At 32.3% G+C, this 21789-nt stretch overlaps 3 protein-coding genes across 3 annotated transcripts; 1 reads left to right on the top strand and 2 right to left on the bottom strand.

Moving 5' to 3' along the window:
- Window positions 1-5480: 5480 nt before the first annotated feature.
- On the bottom strand, window positions 5481-6701 carry LOC123267947. Its single transcript, XM_044732833.1, has one exon. The coding sequence runs from the start codon at window positions 6699-6701 to the stop codon at window positions 5481-5483; it is 1221 nt and encodes a 406-aa protein (XP_044588768.1).
- Window positions 6702-9737: 3036 nt separating this feature from the next.
- Window positions 9738-10637, top strand: LOC123267946. The gene has a single exon (XM_044732832.1). The coding sequence runs from the start codon at window positions 9738-9740 to the stop codon at window positions 10635-10637; it is 900 nt and encodes a 299-aa protein (XP_044588767.1).
- Window positions 10638-12079: 1442 nt separating this feature from the next.
- Window positions 12080-15820, bottom strand: LOC123267945. The gene has a single exon (XM_044732831.1). It carries the CDS (start codon window positions 15818-15820, stop codon window positions 12080-12082), a length of 3741 nt encoding a protein of 1246 aa, XP_044588766.1.
- Between the last annotated feature and the right edge of the window lie 5969 nt (window positions 15821-21789).

Raw genomic sequence — 21789 nt, 5'->3', positions numbered from 1 at the left:
TTTAACATTATAAATTTTTTTTTTAATTGGTAAATTTTTTGAAGATTTTTTTAAATCGAATTTTTTGAAATAAGTAACTCATTTTTTCAATTTGTATGTCAAGACAGTGAGAAATCAATATTAAATAGTTTTTTACTAAAAATTGAACCAAATTTTTTTTTTCATTCTTAAAAACTTTTGAAAAAGAAAGTATTAAAAATCATTTGGTTATTTTTTTAATTCTAAGGTCAAGATACAGCAAGAAATCAACAATAAATTCTTTATTTTTAAAAATTTAATCAAAAAGTTTTTTTTTTCTATTTTTAAATATTTTCTCCAAAAGTTCCGAAATTAAATTACTTTATTACTTAATTCTTATATCAAGATAGCAAAAAATTAATATAAAACTTTCTGTTATCAACAATTCAATAAAATAATTTTTTTATTTTATTTTTAAAGTTCTTTTAAATGAAATTTGTTAAAATTTCTTTTATTTTTAAAAAATAGCATATTTCAAATTAATGTACTTCACTATACAACTCTCTGTTTTCAAAATTTTGACCAGAACAATAATCACAGATAAGAAAAATATTTTAAACTTACTTTTTTGGCTGAAGAAATATTCCATACATATTTTGGATTATCTCCCCGAGTGCTAGTTCGGTCAAGAGATCCATTGTGATCTTTGTTCAAAGAATTTTCACAGCCCTGAGAAGTTTTCGTTTGATTATCTGATGTAATAGGCGAACGAAATACTTTTGATGATGAAATCGGTTGGGAGTGAGGTGATTTGTCAAGACTTGGAGAGTGGGAAGTGATTGAATTTAGAGCTGCATCTTCAAATTTCTTAGGAAATTTATGACGATCCGAGACCGGAAATTTCTCGGAATCTTCAGGACCAGACGGCTTAAAACGTTTCTGATTCGAAGTGTTGCTGGATTCGGTTGATGGAAATACATTTGAAGAGCGAGCATTATCGGAGCGTTTGAATCCACGATGTTGATTTGAATTTTTGGTGTCAGATTTAGAATCTTGTGGAAATAGAATCAAGGACTGGGAAGACGGACGTAACTTCGGGTTGACTGTTTGAGTAACGCGAAGTTGATTTAATTTTTGACGAAGTAAACTTCGTAATTCTTCACACAATTGAATTCCTTTGGCACAATCTTAATATGAAACAATATTTTTGTTTTAAGATATAGCTTTGAAAATTATTCCATTTTTAATTTCCAAAATTTTGAATGGCTTATGAAAAAAACTTATTTTTTTTTTAGAATAATTGTAAAGAATTTTATAAAATAAAATTTAAAAGAATTAAAAAGGAAATTTTTCTAATATACTTTTTTAAATTTAACAAAAAAATTTAAAATGTTTCATCAGCATAAAATTTAGAAGAAGATTATTTCAAAATTTTAAAAAAATTTTAGAGAGAATTTTTTAAAAAAATTTTTTTATAGAGAAAAATTTTAAAGAATAAAAAATAAAATTAAGAAATTTAAATAAAAACTTAAAGAATAAGGAAGGAAATTTTTCTATAAAGTTTTTTTAGATTTAACAGAAAAATTTTAAATAATTTATTAACATAAAATGTAGAAGAAAATTATTTTAAAAATTTATAAGAGAATTTTTCAAAAAAAAATTTGTATAAAGAAAAATCTTAAGGAATTTTCCGAATAAAATTTGAAGAAATAAAAAAGGAAATTTTTATAAAAACTTTCAATAATTTTTTAACATAAAATTTAGAAGAGAATTAATTTAAAATTTATAAAAATTAAAAAGAGAATTTCTCTAAAAAAATTTTTTTTAAAAGAAAAACTTTAAAGAATTGTTTAAAATTCAATTTAAAATAATTACAATGGAGTTTGAAATGTAAATTTTAGTAAAAACTTTTTTTGAATTCAACAGAAATATTTTAAATAATTTTTTAAATTATAATCTGAAAGAAAATTATTTAAAAATTTTAAAAAATTCAAAAGAGAATTCATTATCGGTCGGTTAAGTATAAATTACTTGGTCAAAATGGTTTTCGTTAGGACAAATGCAAAGTTATAATAAATATAGTAATAGAAAACTTGTACCTTCGTGCAGAGTTTTACAAACTTCACATACAAACTGATTTTGATTGTCATATTCAACTCGAGCCCGGACCACTCGTGATCTTGATCCATTATTGCGATTAACTATTTCCACTTCTGAGACTGGTGAGTAGCCGCGATCTGATAAAATACTGACCTTATCTGAATCGTCTACAGTATTTGGATTGATCTTTGTCGTGAGATCTTGAAGGATGTTGCGGGTACGAGTGATCGAATGTTCTTCTTGAGATTTGCCGGTTTTCAGTGCTTTTCTTGTAATTTGTAGATCAGCAGCAACTGAATCGTCAGGCTTCTGCTTTTTATGACAGTTATTCGAATCATAGGGAACTGCCACATTTCCGTCAGTATCAACTTCTAGGGATTCCAGCCACTTCTTATCCTCTAATATAATATTAATATCAAATTAAAACGAGAAAAGTAATCGGAGATGAAAAAACTACGAGTTAATTGATTTGTAAACTATACGGCTACCCAGAATCAAGTAAGAGAAGAAATAAAATAAAAGAAATCACAGAGAAACAAACTTAAAATAAATAAATTAGAATAAAAACGAAGCAATGTATTAAATTAATCCCGTAATAATATAAGTAAACTTACCGCTTGTACGTAAAACCTTCACAGAATAACATTTGTTCTTCCATTTAGCTGAAGCATCACCATTTTTATTAAACTTAATAGAATCGTAGTCCAAAACATCACACTCCTTTGAACCACACCAAAGGACCAGAGCCCAAACAGACATTATTATTTTAATAATCGACACGAATTAAAAAATAAGACGAGATTACCACTTAAATAAATAATTAATTAGGAGATAAATTTTTAATGTTAATAAACAGAGTAACTATGGTAATATTGTAATCAACACAACGGTAACCGTGACAGAAAAAAACAAATGATTGAATCATTAAATAAATAATTAAATAAATAATTAATAAATTAAATTAAAATAAAAAAAATATTCAATAACGAATTTATTAATAATAATAAAAAATAAATAAAAACTATTGGAAAACTAAAGTAAATTGAAATAAAAATGCCGAAGCGAGTAAAATCATTTGAAGAGTATTCAAGGTCATACCGGTATAAAATTATAAAATTTTCAAAAGAAAAAGAAGGTGAGTCGATACAGAGTGAAAACGAAAAGTACACGACTCAGATAATTTGACAAGCTCTGGTAAGACTAATAAGCCAAGAATTCGACAGGCCAAATTAATAAAAGCTATATTTTAAGATACAGATGACGAGCTGTCAATGCGAAGTTCGTCAATTAGTTTGAATTCAACAAACTCAAACGGTGAACTTGGAGATGCTGAAATTCAGGAGGCTGAACGTAGGAATACTGGACTAGGAGATGCAGACATGAGAGATGGAGAAAGAGAAGGTAAAAAAATACGAGAAGTTCGATAAATCATATCTATGTAGAATCAATTAGCATCGCGGATCAAGTAGACAGTAGCTCGAAATAAGTTTTTAAAATCACGCAGGACAATCTTGTTTAGTTTTTTCGATTTTTTGAGGGAGGAAAAGATTTGTTAATCGAGATTTATACAAGAATTGATCCTGATACTTGACCAAGATTATTAGGCCAGACTTGAGCCAGACTGTGGCCAGAATTCGCCCAGAATTCCAAAAATATTGGAAAAAAATAAACCTTCGCAGGCGAGTCTCTATTCTTCGATTCTAAACAAGCTCCTTTTTTTTATTTGTTCAAATATTTTTGTTGAATTTTTTATGCTCATCCAAATAAGTAGAGGAACAAGGGGGATGCAAACTCAGTCGGTAAAACAGAGCAGTTACCACCTGAGTGGTTCGTGTCCATGCTAAATTACCGACCATATTTTCAACCCTTTTTTATCATTTGACCATATTTTCAGCCCTTTTTTATCAACCCTTTTGATCCGCCATCTGGTAGCCGATTTTTTGAATTTTAATTTCCGCCATTTTCCCGCCCCTTTTTAATCAACCATTTTCCCGCGATTTCGTCAACCCTTTGGCCCGCCATCTCGTAGCCGCCATTTTGACTACAACTCTTTTGTCCCGCGATTTCGTCAGCCATTTTATCCCGCGATTACGTCACCCTTTTAGCCCCGCAATTTCATCAGCCATTTTAGCCCCGCGATTTCATCAGCGATTTTATCTCACGATTTCGTCAGCCTTTTTCTGTACACAAGTCCTAACTTGTTAGTGACGTCATTTTCTGACGCAATTTTTTCTGATGCAATCCTTTATGCGCAATTTACCCCCACTTTTTCATCTTTTTATGGTGGTGGGGGTTAACGATATATAGTCGGCTCATGATCACGATACCGTTATTATGTTTTTGGTTGTGATCTTGTGCACTTAAGTCGAAAAGATGGAGATTTTTATTGATTTCGAAGGCTTCTATACACTTGATGGATCTTTTATTGTCAAAGAGCTCGCTGTTATTTCGCTTAGTAATCAAGTGGATTTTTTAAGTTCTGCTGCGCTAGCAACTTTCGAGTCACCAACAGAATACACCAACGAATTCATGGTCTTGGAGAGCAAAGACTTTTTGTTGAGGAGCCATGGCATCAGATGGGATGAAGGATCATTCTTCTATAATGAACTCGAAGAAGTGCTGCGAGAGACTCTCAAGAACAAAACATACGTTTATGTTTTGGGTGAGGAAAAAAAACATTGGCTTGAAAAAATCCTAAATTATTCGTTAGAAATAATTGATTTATCAAAGATGAGATTTATTAACCATCTTGAAGACTTTGATCCTATTCAACCGTGTCTCTTGAAGAAAAATCATTCAAGGAAAAGCAATTATGCTTGTGCCTACGAAACAGTTCAAAGAATGAAACGCTGGTTTCTCAGCTGTTGGGGTCTAAGTCCATCGCTGGAAAAGTCATTACAGCTTTTTTATCAGCTCCAGTCTTTAGTCAAGATGGATCCACAAGATATTGCCTGTTTGGATGAATCATTCATACTTCAATTCACAAAACATGAAATTGATGCTATATGGTCAAAGCTCCCTCATCACATGAAAATGGACTCAAGATTCATCAATTACACAAGATGTACAGAGCATTACAAGACTATGTATAATGATGTTCTTGACGGTCCTTATCCATTGAAGAAGAACTGCTATGAATGTAATAATGAATCTTTTTTATGAGCTAATGTATCTTAAATATTAATAAGGTTTTATAAATAAACAATCATTAAATTATAAAGTGTTTTTTTATTAATTATTTTTTATTACATTAAGTTTATTAATTAATACAGGTTCAATAATTTTATTTAATTCTTGTATTCGTCGGTAAAATCGTTCTCTATCTCTTGCTGCTTGCTCCCATGGACCTTTCCTTGCTTGTCTGGATGCAAAGTCCCACACATACATGTAATGTATGGTAGGCTTAGGATCAAACTGTACCATTAAGTAAGTTTTCTTACAGTGCTGCTGATGGGATTGTACTCAATTATTCGGTCGTGAATTATCAAACAGTAAGCAGCAGTTTGATTTGGAAACTGTGCTGACGATTCAAACTCTAGACGTATATCCACAGGTCCTGACTTGATTGACTCATTCTGCTTGGAACAGTCAATTATATACAGAGGTGCTTTATTCAGAAAATCTTTCTTAGCCATTAGCGGTTCAGCTTCTTTTCCATAGTAAGCACTTTGAAAATTTGTGTACATGTCATACATCAAGGCGTACTGATTATTCGTAATGTTGAGGTTCAAATTTCCATATGGATAACTCTGAGAATTCAAGACGAGCTTAATATCTCTTATGCTGCAGTGGTCAAACTCGCTTGCATTTTGATTCGACTGATTCTTTCTTGCTGTTTGAAATCCAACGATGACAAAACGAGGTTTCTCGAGTTGATTTGTTGTTTTGATTGCCCAAATGTGATTGGTTGTAGCTGGTAACAGTGGATACTCATACAGTTCCCAGGTCCGAAAACTGATTGGGATAGCTGGATCAGAGGTTATATAATTCAACACCTCAATTTTTTGCTTGTCAGACATTGTTATGTATGGTACAATCCACTCAATTTTTTGGATTGTAATCGCTACATTTTCATTCTCAACGGTAACAACATAAGCATTTTGATCAGTATTTGATCTGATCAGTATCAATTCATGCTTGGCATTCACAATAACTCGTTGATAATCTTCAGCAAATCCGAGGATAAAACTCAGCGGTACTGAGACATCAAAGTAGCCATTAGCATTGGTCAACTTGTTATTATCTTCATTAACAATCCAACCAGCATTTTCCAGAATATTTTGCTGTCCCGGACTCAGAGAAGCGTATCCTTTCATAACACTGGTAATACCAACATTCTTACATCTGTCAATTTCTACACCATTGAGCTCATAACGTATCTCTTCAAACATATGGCAAACAGCCATGTTGATCATCTTTGTAGTATCACTTACAGCAGCACCATCAGCTTTCCTCATTCTCCCATAAAAGTGTAATGTGCTCTTGCTTGGGAGCAAACACAGATCTTGATGCTGAACAGCAATCCTGATTTCATCACTGTTGTTGAACGATGATGATGCGTATGGCAGGTGTGAATGTGCTTCACAGTGTGCAATAGACTCATCAAAAATAATTGATTTTTTTATGTCTAAGATTTCCGCCATGGTATGACACAAGCTAGACAACAAAAATTTATTTTTATTTTATGAATTTTCCACGTAATTTTAGTCCTAGACTTTTTAGGAACTCTACGTTCTGGCGTGTTAACACTTTCAGAGCTCGATGATGACTGATAATCTTTGGACATGCTGCAATCCTTTTATACCCATTACCAGTCTTTGTCTCATATACGATACCCATTACAGACTCTTTATATGCAGTCTTATCGTTATAGTCTCGCCACGGAAATTTGCTATTCTCCCGTCTTGGTCAACAATCCGGAGTCTCACGTTATGTATTGCTTGTACGGCGACTGGTAGGTAAATGATGTTTATTGGCACCTCCACTATTTTATATCCTGCTGGAACTCTCGGGAAAAATTCATGGATTGTGTGATTCTTTTCACCATTGATGTATGATCCAGTAGTTATATTACACTCAACTCTCAAAGCGTTGATTTTTAATATTTTGACTGGTAAATCCGATTTATGTGCCTTGTTAGGTTCAAGCACACGTTTGATAAATCCAAGTAATGATCCAATGGAATCTTCAGGTTCAAAATTTATAAGCTGATCACATTTTATTTCACTCTTCAACTCATTGTTGTTTGCTTTTAATGTGAAACTCAGTTCAGGTAAGGTCTTGTTTATATAAGTTTCAATATCTTTAATTTCATAACTCCCTGTTGGTATAGTTATTTCTTGAAATCTCTTGGATCTTTTAGATGACACATAGAATTTATTAGCACCAACATCAATATTTGGTATTGAATTAAATGTCAGGAGCTTAACAAGCCCAAGAACATAATTTTTTGTTGGTGATAGCTCAATCGGTGGAAAATAATTTGCCTCCAATATGGAGGAGTTTCCGGATAGTGTCAAGGTGAATGACTCTGCCATGACTGACGCTTGTAGTCCCAAGTCACTTCAATTTATAGTTGTCCAGTCAGGAATTTTAAACACAAATGTCCACATATGATTGTATCAAAGTCTTGATATCTTTTATGATTGTACTTTACGCTACCAACATCGAGATATTCCATCAAGTCTTGTGGAGGTTGGAGATTACCAAAACTGTCAAAGTAAATTACTTGATCATGATTTTTCTTGTATGCAACCCAGTGAGTTCCAGGTCCAAATTTATCATCCAAATTTATTATTGCTGTTTCATTTGTTTTAGGTCCAGATTTTGGTAAATCATTTCTCATGAAAACTCCACGAAAATTTGGAATTTTAAGCAGCTTGGCATATTTTAATAAATCGATGTTAGTCAGTGCTCGATGTGGTAGCTCTACCGGTTTTTTGACTTCTTGCAGCCAGCTCCCTCTGGATATGGTTTCAGATAGAGTCCCATACCACTTCGGTAAGGTTTGAGGTATAATCCTCTACCTACAGCTATTTCCTCCATCTTCAAGTTGTGACGTTTCTTTTCAGCTAGTTGAGTTTTGACTGCGCTTGCATCATTCACAGCTTTTGCAACACCTGCAGCTCCACCTGTCAGAGCACCAACAGCTGATAACCCTGCAAACAGGGGAATCAAGAATGGAAGTACTCCTCCAATCTTTGAGGGTACTGGTAGAATACGGGGCAATCGAACGTTTTTCTTCCCACCAACTTTCTTGACAGCCTTGCGAGCACCTTCAAGAGCCGTTTTAACTGGATCTCCACTAGGTTGCATAGACTTTTTAGCTTCATCAACAATCTGTCTCAGAGCAACGTCCTTCTTCTTGGAAGACTTGAGTTTGTTTGTCTTTCTTTTGACTACCTTGCGTTTCGTTATCTTACGCTTTGTTGTCTTTCTTTTAACTGTCTTACGCTTCGTTGTTTTTCTTGTAATTGTCTTACGCTTTGTAATAGGTTTTTCTTTTTTAAGACCCATACCGAAACGTCTTTTCAACTTCATGATTTTATTCACACTCCAAGCAGCAGCTTTTTCACCAATAGCAGCGTCTTTCGCTTGAAATCGTTGCCACGCTTTCTCAGCAAGAATTTTATCAGCCTCGTGACGGGCTTCTAAATTTTCACGATTTTTTGAGTAAGCTATATCGTGTTCCTTACACGCAGAGTCCAAAAGATTTATGCCTGGATCACCTCGAGCTAACCTCTTGGCTAACTTTGTTCCCGGACCACAGTACTGATAACCTGGTATATGAAGTTCAAGTGGGAGCTTGTTGATTATATTGTTGAACAAACCTTTACCACGTCTGCTCTCAGACATGTCACATCAAAGACTGACTTGCTAATCTATATAAGCCGGTATATATACCCCTTGAGCTCAGAATCTAATCAGCAGTCATGGAGTTCAACAAACCAAGAGCTCAGTTGCCAGTTATCAACTTTGATCAAATTGTTCAAGGAACCGGCGTGAAAAAAGTCAAACGACATGGTGCTTTGCTTCCCAACAGTATCCGTGCAGTATTTTGTGGACCATCAAACTGTGGAAAGACAAATGCTCTGCTGTCTCTTATTGTACATCCAAACGGTTTGAGATTTGAGAATATATATCTTTATTCAAAGTCTCTTAACCAACCAAAGTATCAGTTCCTGGAGACACTGCTCAAACAGATTGATGGTATTGGATTCTTCACATTCAGTGAACATGAGGCTGTAATCAAACCTGAAGATGCTAAGCCTAACTCCCTGATGATATTCGATGATGTTGCTTGTGAAAAACAAGATCACATCAAGGCTTTTTTCTGTATGGGTCGACACAAGGATGTAGACAGCTTTTATCTCTGTCAAACTTATACACGAATACCTAAGCATCTGATTAGAGATAATGCAAACTTTCTCGTGCTGTTTCGTCAAGATGAAATGAATCTGAAGCATATTTATAATGATCATGTCAATACAGACATGTCATACAACTCATTCAGAGATTTATGCTCAACATGCTGGAATAAATATGGGTTTGTGGTAATAGATAAAGACAGTGAATTGAACAATGGCAGGTATCGAAAACGATTCGACTGCTTCATTAGTATAAATTGAGGTACTTTAGAGTGTGATAGTCATACATGCTGTAGACTTTAACCTATCAACATGAAGCCTGAAGAAATTTCAAAGCAGAAGGATATTCTGCATCAGATATCTCAAGCCAGCGATGCCATCCGGCGGAAGCATAAGATGTTGAAGTTGGGTAAAGATACAGCTGAAAAAGCCATGGAGGAAATGTTCAAACCTATTGTCACACCACTTCAGAGTATAGTTGAATCTTCAAAGCTGAAAAAAGAAAATATTAAAAAAGAAGAGGTTGAAAAAGAAGAGGCTGAAAAATCTTTATATGATGATCCAGAAGTATACAATAGTTTAATAACGGATGATGAAAGTTCATTTAACAACACAGCACTTGCTATAGCCTCACCACCAGCATCAACAAGTACTCCAGCGCGTAAAAATCCTCTTCTCACTAATTATTTACAACGTTTAAGTTTAAAACATAAAAATAATGACATGAGATATGGTGTACGCAAAAAACATGGTGAAATGCATATAGGTGATTCACCTATTTCATTTACAAATGATACAATAACTGTCAAAGACAGAAATTATCCAATAACTTCAGGGTTGTTGGAATTATTGTTCATGAAGACACCGAAAGATACGCTTGTCACGCAAGATGATAAGACAAAATATTTGGAAATTATCCAGAGAACAAATACTCATAGGAAAGGTTATGATCCAAGTAAAAGTATTTACAGAGATTCAACAGACAAGTATAACAAATATATTGCTGATTTTGTTGAAAAGCATGGTAGAGGGCTACCAAAATTTATGATTACCACCAAGACACCTATGGACTATGTATACTGGGATGATCCAAATGAACTAGTTGATCGTTTGCGACTGCTAATGGCGTCTCAAGCTGCTGGAAATCCAAGTCACACGAATGAAATCATGTCAATTATTGAAGAGCTTAGGGAGGCTGGGGTTATATATTAAAAGCTTCTGGAAAATTAAATCATTCAGACGTTGACAGTCAAAGGGTTCACAACTATGAGCATTGATATATTTGGACATCCACTGGACAATGACAAGTCAGGTCAACGAGGACCAGCTGGTAGAGGTTTCAATGTAACTTCTGATGGAAACTATAACATTGAAAATAAAAGACTGTGCAATCTTGGTAATCCTTCAAATGACCGTGATGCAGCGACAGTGCAATTTGTACTGAGACAGATATCTGAACTGAATAAAAGTATAGACAGTGAACAGAAAGAGATTATTTCACATTTACACTCTGAGATAGTAATACTGAAAGCTGCTGTGGGAAATTTGCAAACGGCTATTGAGGAAGTTAAAGCAGTACTCTACACTCACCAAAATAATATCAAATATCTCACTGAGAAACTCAATGGACGGCAGAAAGGCAGTGATAGCTAAAGAGCTTCACAAACCAGCTCGCAGGAACTATAAACGTCGTCATGTTGATACCCGAGGTCTCGATGAGACTTGGCAAGCTGACTTGGTTGAGATGATTCCATATGCAACAGTCAATAAAGGATACAAGTATCTGCTGACAATCATAGATATATTTTCAAAGTATGCCTGGGCAGTTCCAATTAAGTCAAAAAGTGGTGTTGATGTCACTAGTGCTATGAAGTCTGTACTCCAGCAAGGTCGTATACCTAAGAATCTCCATGTTGATCAGGGTAAAGAGTTCTACAACAAAGAATTCAAAGATCTGATGAAGCAGCTCAACATTCATCTTTACTCAACATTCAGCAATCTCAAAGCATCTATCTGTGAACGTTTTAATAGAACACTCAAGAATAAAATGTGGCGAGAATTTACAGCTCGTGGTAGCTACAAGTGGACTGATATACTGGAGGACTTGGTGAATACTTACAATAACACCAAACATAGCACCATCAAAATGAAACCTGCTGATGTTACCGCTGCTCAGGAGAAACAACTGCTTGAAAAAATCTACCAACCTCTGCAAGCCAAATCACAACAGAAGAAAAATAAATTCAAAGTTGGTGACAAGGTTCGAATCAGCAAGTATAAAAATGTATTTGAGAAAGGATATACACCAAACTGGACGACGGAGATTTTCACCATCAAGACTGTTCAGAATACAAGTCCAACAACATACAAGCTTGTAGACTACCAGGATCAACCAATACAAGGCGGATTCTACGAAGAAGAACTCAGCAAAGTCAAATATCCAGATGTATACTTAGTTGAAAAAATTATTAAAAAGCGTGGAAATAAATACTATGTTAAATGGTTAGGGTTTGACACTAAACATAATAGTTGGATTAACAAAACAGATATATAATAAATATTTATTAACAAAAAAAATCTTAAATTTATTTACAATCTTAAGTCTAATTATTTACAACCTTAAATCTATTTATTGACATCTTAAGTTTAAGTATTTACATTTTTCTCCTCTTAGCTGGTGGCTCTACATCGGCTTTCTTGTAGCCCCATGGAAGAGTATCTGTAGAGTCTTCCAGCAGTTGACGTTTATCATCATCCCAACTCAGTGCTAACTTCTGTTTTTGTAAAACTGTTTTAACTTCATGTCTTACACTTCTAATAAGGTATTGATCTCTTTTCACTTCAACATGGTCAAACAGACACTGCTTGAAGTCCTCAAACGTGATGCTTCGTAAGGTTGAACCTTTAACACCCTTTGCTCGTTTTTTCGCCTCATTTTTGTTATGCAGCTTAAAGGCATATAACTTAGCTCTGAGGCCTACAAACTCAGACATAATTTCACCATTATTTTTATCCTTCATAAGCCCCAAAACCTTTTTATTTGCTTGAGGCATTCCAAATTTATTATCAAGAGGGTAGTCAGAGGTGTCAAACTTTTGAATATCACGTTTGATATCTTCATAGATGTTTGGCACGTTGAAATGATAGATAAGACTATCCGTATCGGTATATAAAAGCTTAGATGTATGTTCATAATTTTTCTTAACATAGTTGTAGTGAAAATCATAAACAAATATTTTTGACAAGTCTAAGATTGAAAATCCTACATAAATCGGTTTATTTAATAATACTTTAACTTTCTTCAGCTCAATAATAACCATATCTTTTTCAAATACAGTTAGACTATGGAAATTCGGTTTACAAATAAGGTCTTTTGCGCCATATCTTCCACACCATCTAGTAATAAGATGTATTTCTTTTTGCTTTCTAACGTTCTCCATAGTCTTACCAAAGATTGCATTATTCATGAGCTTGAAGAAGTTTTTCTCATGATCGTTCTTGGCAGTTTTTCTACACTCTGTATTCTTATCTATGTACGGTTTGAGCCATGTTGACTGCTCAAACCGCAACACTCGATGTATTTTTGTTATAACTAGACCTAAATCTAAACATTGTTCTAAATTTTTATAGTGAATGACATAATTTTTTTTATCAAAGAGTGTAGTAGCTAATTTTGTTTGCTTACTGTCTGGTGGAACAAAATGTTCAGGACATAGAGGTAAGTATTTGTGCAAGTCATGAAGTTCCGGTGGATATTGTAAATCTACTTCTAAAATGTAGCCTATTCTTTCATCATCGTTAAAGAAACTATTTACATCAGTTATGTTTTCTACCCACTCAAACGAGCCTTTTGGTAACGGTTGACTCATAGCTGCACCGTATAAATTATTTACATCGTAATACATAATATAAGATTCCTCTTTGCTTGGATCAAAGTATTCTCCCATATAGCGATTGTTTGCTGCTGCATATCGGTTTGCACACATTGAAACTCCACCCCGAATGGCTTTCTCAACAAAGAGTAATATTTCGGGATCAGTTAAGAGCTCTAATTCCACACCAGTATACTTTAACATTGCATCTTGAGATAGACCAGGAGCTGTATAATAGTGTAATGCATCAAGAGAGTATGTCTCGAAGCAGCTCTTTCTAAAGTTTTCAAAAACGTCAGCTAGGAGAAGTACATCAGTTTTTAGATATAAATCAGAGTACTCTCCCAGTGTTTTAATATTAAATTTAGTCCAAACAACTTGAGCAAAAAAATAGTCTTCATCGGAAACATTTTCATTTGATAATTTTGAAAAAAATGCACTTTGATCAGGCAACTGCTTTTGTTCTAGTTTTTCAATGCAGTCAATGTATTCATATGGAAAAACTCCTTTACGAGTTACTAGTTTAAACTGTTCCGGATCAGGATAGTGTGAACGCGTTATTCGTTTGTTGTCATCATCAAGATAAGAGGCTAATTTTTCAAGGCTAGAAGCCATAAATCGGAAAGAATCTATGAAACGAAGAGATATGGAAGTATTTTTAACGGTTTTTGTAAATGATATGTAACGCTCTTTGTTGACAGGAAGTAGATGAATTGAGCCCTCGAAAACTGTAGCTAATGATCTAATTAAAAAATGTGAATCGTAACCTGATAGATTATGAAAAACAACGGGAATTGTTTGAGGCTTTTTATAATTTACATTACATGAAATATGTGCAGGTCCGCGATAGTTCCCGGTAAAGTGACAGTGATCATAACACTTGTCTCTCGGTGATACGATCGGTTTTTCACAAATATGACAAGCAGTTGCCTGATTGTGCATTTCTTGTTGTTGTTCTGTAAGTGGCTTCATTTTAATACTATTCTGTGAGTATGTATTGAATTCATAAGCTAAACTTTCTAGTTTCCGAACAAACCATTCTACACAAGTTGGTGAACGATTAATTTCAAATTTAGATAAATTATCGTCATAGCTACAATGCTGATAAAAAGCTTCACTGTGTGGAATGTGCTCTTGTGTACCATCATCTCCCAGGGGTGCAAGTATGCATTCCAAGTCAGCATAAACAACAAATGGTACCGTATCTTTATTTTGAAAATTTTTAAATTTAAGTATTTTATGCTCTGCGTCAGGTAAAATCATACGAGCTTTATTTATTTTATAGCAGTCATTTTTATGGTTTTCATATGATTTTTCTAATTTGAAATGATTAAGACAACGATCGCAAAAGAAATGTTTATTATGAGATTCTGTTACTTGAGATCGAACTAGTCGGGAGAGATCTAAGATCAAAGCAAAGTGGAATCTTGGCTTTATTTTTTCTAAATCATCAAATTGACTGATGTATTGTTCAATCATTAAAAGATGAATAGTTTCTTTTTCAGACTTGAATTTACTTAGGTATATTGGAATAATAATGCTTTTCTTATTCTTAGACTTGGTAAATTCCGACTCAATCCCGTAAACATTGATTGATAAATTGTTTAGTTTTTCAAAACAAGGTATATCTTTAAGTGATATGGGAAATTCAATACCTGTATATGATAGCACTGAGCTCGGATGAGGATATGAAGATGTTTTAAAATCAAGTTTTTCTGGACCGCAAGGATGAAGAGCAGCGACGACACTCCAGAGGAAGCAATAGTTGTCATGATTCTCGATGTTGAGTACAGCATCCCGCTTCTTCAGAATATCACTCGGAAGTTTCACATAAGTTGAATCCCCAGCTTGGAGTGGTGTATATTTCGACATCGTGATGACAAGATTCTTTATTTCAGACAAAGCCCATCCAGAACCTGCTGTCTCAAGCTCTTCAAGTTTTCGTAACATTTTATTGTGTACGTGTTCTGTATACCAGTCTTGAAGAGATGTAGACGGCAGAATTTCTCGACTTTTAGCATTGATGGACTTGGTTTCTTCAATAGTTGAGTCAGCTTTTGAATTCTTGAATTTGCAGAACCATTCAACGCTGACTTTGAGACCTGCGACTTCTCTTAGCATGGCATCAACCTTCTCTATAACTATTCCCCGTGAATCTTCGAAGAATGCGCTGGGATCTGTATGAGTTAGATTGATGATGCAACCCGTCTTGATGTTGTTTGTAAACGCATTCTCTAAATCTTGCCATTTAATGCGGCGAGGATTCACGTCTCCACCAACAACTACACCACCCAACCGCAGAAACTGAACAGCATACCAGTTCAAATTTGCTATGTGAGCTTGAATACTTCGCCGTACCTGCACAGTAGTCTGTGGATCCTGGAGGATTGTATTGAAGTATTCAATCGTATCAAGGCAAGTTTGGTTACACCGTTGACATTGGTTTATATTTACAGATCCTTGCTGTAAGTCATTAAATGCAATTGTGTTAACCAAGTTTTGAAGAGCTGTGATGAGAGACATGTTGAGTAGTAGAGATTTAACCTTGTAGAGATTCGTCTTGTAGCACTTGGTTGTTCTTCTTGTCTTGTAGCACTTGGTTTTAACACTTGATTTTAACACTTGGTTTTAGCACTGGATAGAGGTTCTTCACTGCATAAGATTCACTTCAATAATGAGAATGCTCGTGAAAATACCCGCTTTTATATGCTCCTGATTGCATCAGTCTTTCTTCAACCCCTACAGTAAATCATCTTTTGCATCATCTTTTTCTGATGTAACGTCATAACCTCTATCTTGAGACTAGCCATCGCGTCCATTTATTTCATCATCTTTTTCTGATGTAACGTCATAACCTCCATCTTAAGACTAGCCATCGCGTCCATTTATTTCATCATCTTTTTCTGATGTAACGTCATAACCTCCATCTTAAGACTAGCCATCGCGTCCATTTATTTCATCATCTTTTTCTGATGTAACGTCATAACCTCTATCTTGAGACTAGCCATCGCGTCCATTTATCTCATCATCTTTTTCTGATGTAACGTCATAACCTCCATCTTAAGACTAGCCATCGCGTCCATTTATTTCATCATCTTTTTCTGATGTAACGTCATAACCTCTATCTTGAGACTAGCCATCGCGTCCATTTATTTCATCTTTTTTTTCTGATGTAACGTCATAACCTCCATCTTGAGACTAGCCATCGCGTCCATTTCTTGTATCATCTTTTCTGATGTAACGTCATAACCTCTATCTTGAGACTAGCCATCGCGTCCATTTCTTGCATCATCTTTTCTGACGTCATTACCCCTTTCTCACCATGAATCGTTTTTTCCCACTACTCACCGCGAATCGTTTCTCCCACTACTCAGCAACAACCAATCGCGGCTTTCCACGGGTGATATTATATAAACACAACGAGTTCTCAGCAGTTCAGTTTTAATTTTAACTTCAACTTGGAAGCATCATGGAAATTATAATCGACGTTCAAGGATTTCAAGGTGAAACTTTCATAGTCAAGGAGTTGGCTTGGATCACCATTGACCAAGAGATTGAAGAAATATCAAGTACAGTCTTCAAGCCGCCTTACCCTTGGAACTTTCAATCGTTACACTACCAGCGACTTAACAAAGCCATCATCGATGCATGCCATAAAATTTCCTGGAGTCAAGGACAAGTTGCTTACGACAAACTCAACCAAGTCATAGACAAAGCAGTTGCTGACAAGCAGTTCATATACGTCAAAGGCTTGGAGAAAAAACGCTGGCTGCAAAATATTGTCAAGTCAAAAACAATTATTGACTTGGAGAACCTGGACTGTCCACCACTGAAAAAACGCCAAGATTACACTTGTCATTTCTGCAGCAACCATGAACAGCATGCCAACTTGTACTGGTGTGCTTTAGAGAATGTTAAAAAATTAAAAGAATGGTTTGTCATAAATTACTGTGGGAATCCATCGCTTGAACAATCACTGAAATTATTCTGCAAGTTGAATATTGAAGATATGAGACCTCAAGATATTGCCATACTGCCTAAATATTTTATAATTGGATGTGCTGCTGATAAAATCAACAGTATCTGGTCAAAACTACCTGCAGCTCTTCAGGAGGACAAGGACATCATGAAGTATAGACGCTGTAATAAACATTATAAGACTACAGCTATTGAATATGATGATTTTTTCAATGACATTCCATTAGTAATTAATTGTAAATTCTGTAGAAAACAATAAAGCATAGTTATCTTCAGCAATTAAATATTTTTTTTTTTTAACTTAAATTAATAATAGTTTAAATATTTTTAGAATATTTTTTTTAACTTAAATTAATAATAGTTTAAATATTCTTAAATTTTTTTTTTTTTTTTTTTTTTAACTTAAATTAATAATAGTTTAAATATTCTTAAAATTTTTTTTTAACTTAAATTAATAATAATAGTTTAAATATTTTTTTTAAACTTAAATTAATAATAGTTTAAATATTCTTAAAATTTTTTTTTTTAACTTAAATTAATAATAATAGTTTAAATATTTTTAGAATATTTTTTTTAAACTTAAATTAATAATAGTTTAAATATTTTTAGAATATTTTTTTAAACTTAAATTAATAATAGTTTAAATATTTTTAAAATAACTTAAATATTTTTTTAAACTTAAATTAATAATAGTTTAAATATTTTTAAAATAACTTAAATATTTTTTTAAACTTAAATTAATAATAGTTTAAATATTTTTTTTAATAAATCAGTAAGAGTTTAAATATTTTTTTAACTTAAATAAATTAATAATAGTTTAAATATTTTTAAAATAACTTAAATATTTTTTTAAACTTAAATATTTTTTTAAACTTAAATTAATAATAGTTTAAATATTTTTAAAATAACTTAAATATTTTTTTAACTTAAATTAATAATAGTTTAAATATTTTTTTTTAATAAATCAGTAAGAGTTTAAATATTTTTTTAAACTTAAATTAATAATAGTTTAAATATTTTTAAAATAACTTAAATATTTTTTTAACTTAAATTAATAATAGTTTAAATATTTTTTTTTTAATAAATCAGTAAGAGTTTAAATATTTTTTTAACTTAAATAAATTAATAATAGTTTTAAGATAAATTAATAATATTTTTTTTCATACTCTCATAATTATTATTAATTTATAAAAATTTTAAATATTAATTTTTTTCTAATAAATTAATATTTTAAATGTAGAGTTGATGATAATAGTACAATTCTATTTACCATCATAGTTTGGTTACCATAAAAGTCCAGTTACCATCATGGACAAATTCTAAGGTTTCTTAGAGGGCGTCTCGAATCGATTTATTTATTGATGTATGATTTTTTTATCGCGGGAGATTTTAAAATAGTTTATTTATTGGAAAAAAATTAAAATTTAAAAAATTTTTATGAATAAACTGTAATTATAAAATTATTTAAAAAAAAATTTTTTTTCAATGAAAAAAAATTAAGTAATTTTTTTTTTCCCGGTTCTTCAACATAAAATTAATAATAAAATGATTTTAAACCAATGTCATTCCATTTTGACAATTGATATTTATTATTCAATAAATTATAAATAATTCTTGATAATTATTTAAAAAATTTATTGCCAACTGTCATATCTTTGGTCAAGTTAACCAGGCGCGGACCGGTGACAGCACGCCGGCTTGTTTACAAGAGCCGCCATATTGCTGTCTCCGTTGCTATCATGAGACTTTTATATTTTCCGTCTCTACCCGAAGCTTGTGTGTCGCGGGTGTCACAAGTTTTCGGAAATGTTATAGTTTTTAGAAGAACTATAACAACAACTGCGACATTTGCATGTTTCGACACGTTAGCAACGGAGACGCTAACCAAAAATAAAATATTTTTTTTTAATAAACAGAAAAAGTGAAAATGTAAGTATTGTTGTTAGTATATATTAATAAATTTAAAAATTGAATAATTATATAAATTAAATAAACAAATTAAAAATAATAAACAAAATTCAATAAATTCAAAAATTAAATTATAAATATATAAGCGTGATATGATAAAAAAAAATTATACAAGTGTGATGTGATAAATAAAAAATTAATAGTAGTAAAGTGATGAATAAAATATTTTTGAAAGTGGTTAACTATTTAATGTAATAATTAAATAAACATGAACGTTGTGGTGTTACGTAATAAAAAAATAAATTTTTAAAGATTATAATAATAATAAAAATATTCAATCAATTAAATAAAAAGAAGTTTATGGTGATAGTATTATAAATGTTTCAATAATTTAAGTAATGAATAAAAAAATTATTAATCATTAAATTAAAGACATAATAAACAATAATAATGAAATTAAAATATTAAGTCGATAATAATCAATAGAAATTTTTATAAATATTAACTGTAAGAATAATTTATCTAATGTGATGTTTTTTTTCTTAGAAATCATGGCAAACTCTGGAGATTGGATAGTGGTTGATCGATTCATCCATTATGATGTTGTGATACCTCGAGTATGGTTGAATCGATTCCAAAATAATATTGTCAATGTAATTGATTCTATAAGAACAGAATTGTCAAATGTCATTGCTGATGGAGGAAATCTTACAGATCTACCAATTATTAGGATAGCGAATCATGCTGCGATGCTAATTTTACGTCACGATATTGAAGCTTGGTGGTTCCGGTTATTCGGATTAAATAACATTACCGATCGCACATACTATATTTTAGAAGATTATGCAACAAATATTTTTTTAAATATTAACAATTTCGATGCTGAAAACAGTGAAGATAATTCATCACCGCCGCCATCACTACCACCATCACCACTGTTGTCACAAGAGGTAATACTATCAATAGCGAGATTATTTGTGTTAATGGAAGCTTCAACAGGTGTAACTGAAATTACTAGTAGGAGGTTACTACAACAAATAGTAGAAAATATAATTGAACAACAGCAATAACAGCAACAACATCAGCAGCATCAGCAACAGCAACGAGGCCGACGACTCCAACAAGAACGACGGCGACGACGAGAACGACGATCATCATCATCATCAACTGATTCTCCTCGATCAAGCCAACGTAGACGTCGGTTTGATGATGATGATGAGGAGTTGAACTCTCCACCGCATGTGAGACGCAGATTGATGTCTCCGCCACCACGTGTGCGACGCAGATTGGTGTCACCACCACCACCACCACCACCACCGCCCTCGCCGCAACCTGGAACATCCAGTGGGTTTCCAGGGCTAAATATTCAATGGTTGCGCGTTGATGATGATAATGATGATGATGATGATGATGATGAAACTGGTTATAATGCTGACGATGAAGGTGATTCAATAGTGGAAGCATTAGATTTAGCAAATGAGTATGAGATTCCAAAATCACCTTCGAGAATGTGTACTTTTTGTACTAATCAAACTAACACTGCTGAGCTTCGATCGATGGCATCATCATCATCATTGCCATCAACTGTGATTCTATCTGATAACGATAATGATAACGATAATGATAACGATAATGATAATGTTCAAGATGATAATGAGTTAGCCTACTATCCAATGGAAAACATAGATTATAATTCAGACGGTGAGCATTCGTCATCATTATCAGATATTGATGAAATGCTATAAGAATTAGAATCAAATTTTTTTTTTTAATGTGTTCGTTTAATAATGTTATTTACTGATATTCTTATAGATTATACTGATGATGATAATTACGATAATACTAATGTTTTGCTACTGTATTTTTTAAGTTTTTTTTTTTACCAATATTATTTTTGATTTGTTCATCTAGTAATGTTATTTACTGATGATTTAAAAAATAATACTAATGTTTTGCTACTGTATTTTTTAAGTTTTTTTACCAATATTATTTTTGATTTGTTCATCTAGTAATGTTATTTACTGATGATTTAAAAGATAATATTAATGTTTTGGTTCTGTATTTTTTAAGTTTTTTTTACCAATATTATTTTTGATTTGTTCATCTAGTAATGTTATTTACTGATGATTTAAAAAAAATAATACTAATGTTTTGCTACTGTATTTTTTAAGTTTTTTTACCAATATTATTTTTGATTTGTTCATCTAGTAATGTTATTTACTGATGATTTAAAAAATAATACTAATGTTTTGCTACTGTATTTTTTAAGTTTTTTTACCAATATTATTTTTGATTTGTTCATCTAGTAATGTTATTTACTGATGATTTAAAAAAAATAATACTAATGTTTTGCTACTGTATTTTTTAAGTTTTTTTTACCAATATTATTTTTGATTTGTTCATCTAGTAATGTTATTTACTGATGATTTAAAAAATAATACTAATGTTTTGCTACTGTATTTTTTAAGTTTTTTTTACCAATATTATTTTTGATTTGTTCATCTAGTAATGTTATTTACTGATGATTTAAAAAATAATACTAATGTTTTGCTACTGTATTTTTTAAGTTTTTTTTACCAATATTATTTTTGATTTGTTCATCTAGT

This window comes from Cotesia glomerata, linkage group LG6 (assembly GCF_020080835.1).
Source record: "Cotesia glomerata isolate CgM1 linkage group LG6, MPM_Cglom_v2.3, whole genome shotgun sequence".
In the NCBI taxonomy this organism is placed as follows: domain Eukaryota; kingdom Metazoa; phylum Arthropoda; class Insecta; order Hymenoptera; family Braconidae; genus Cotesia; species Cotesia glomerata.
Note: the sequence above shows the minus strand (reverse complement) of the source record. Positions and strands in the feature narration are given on the sequence as shown.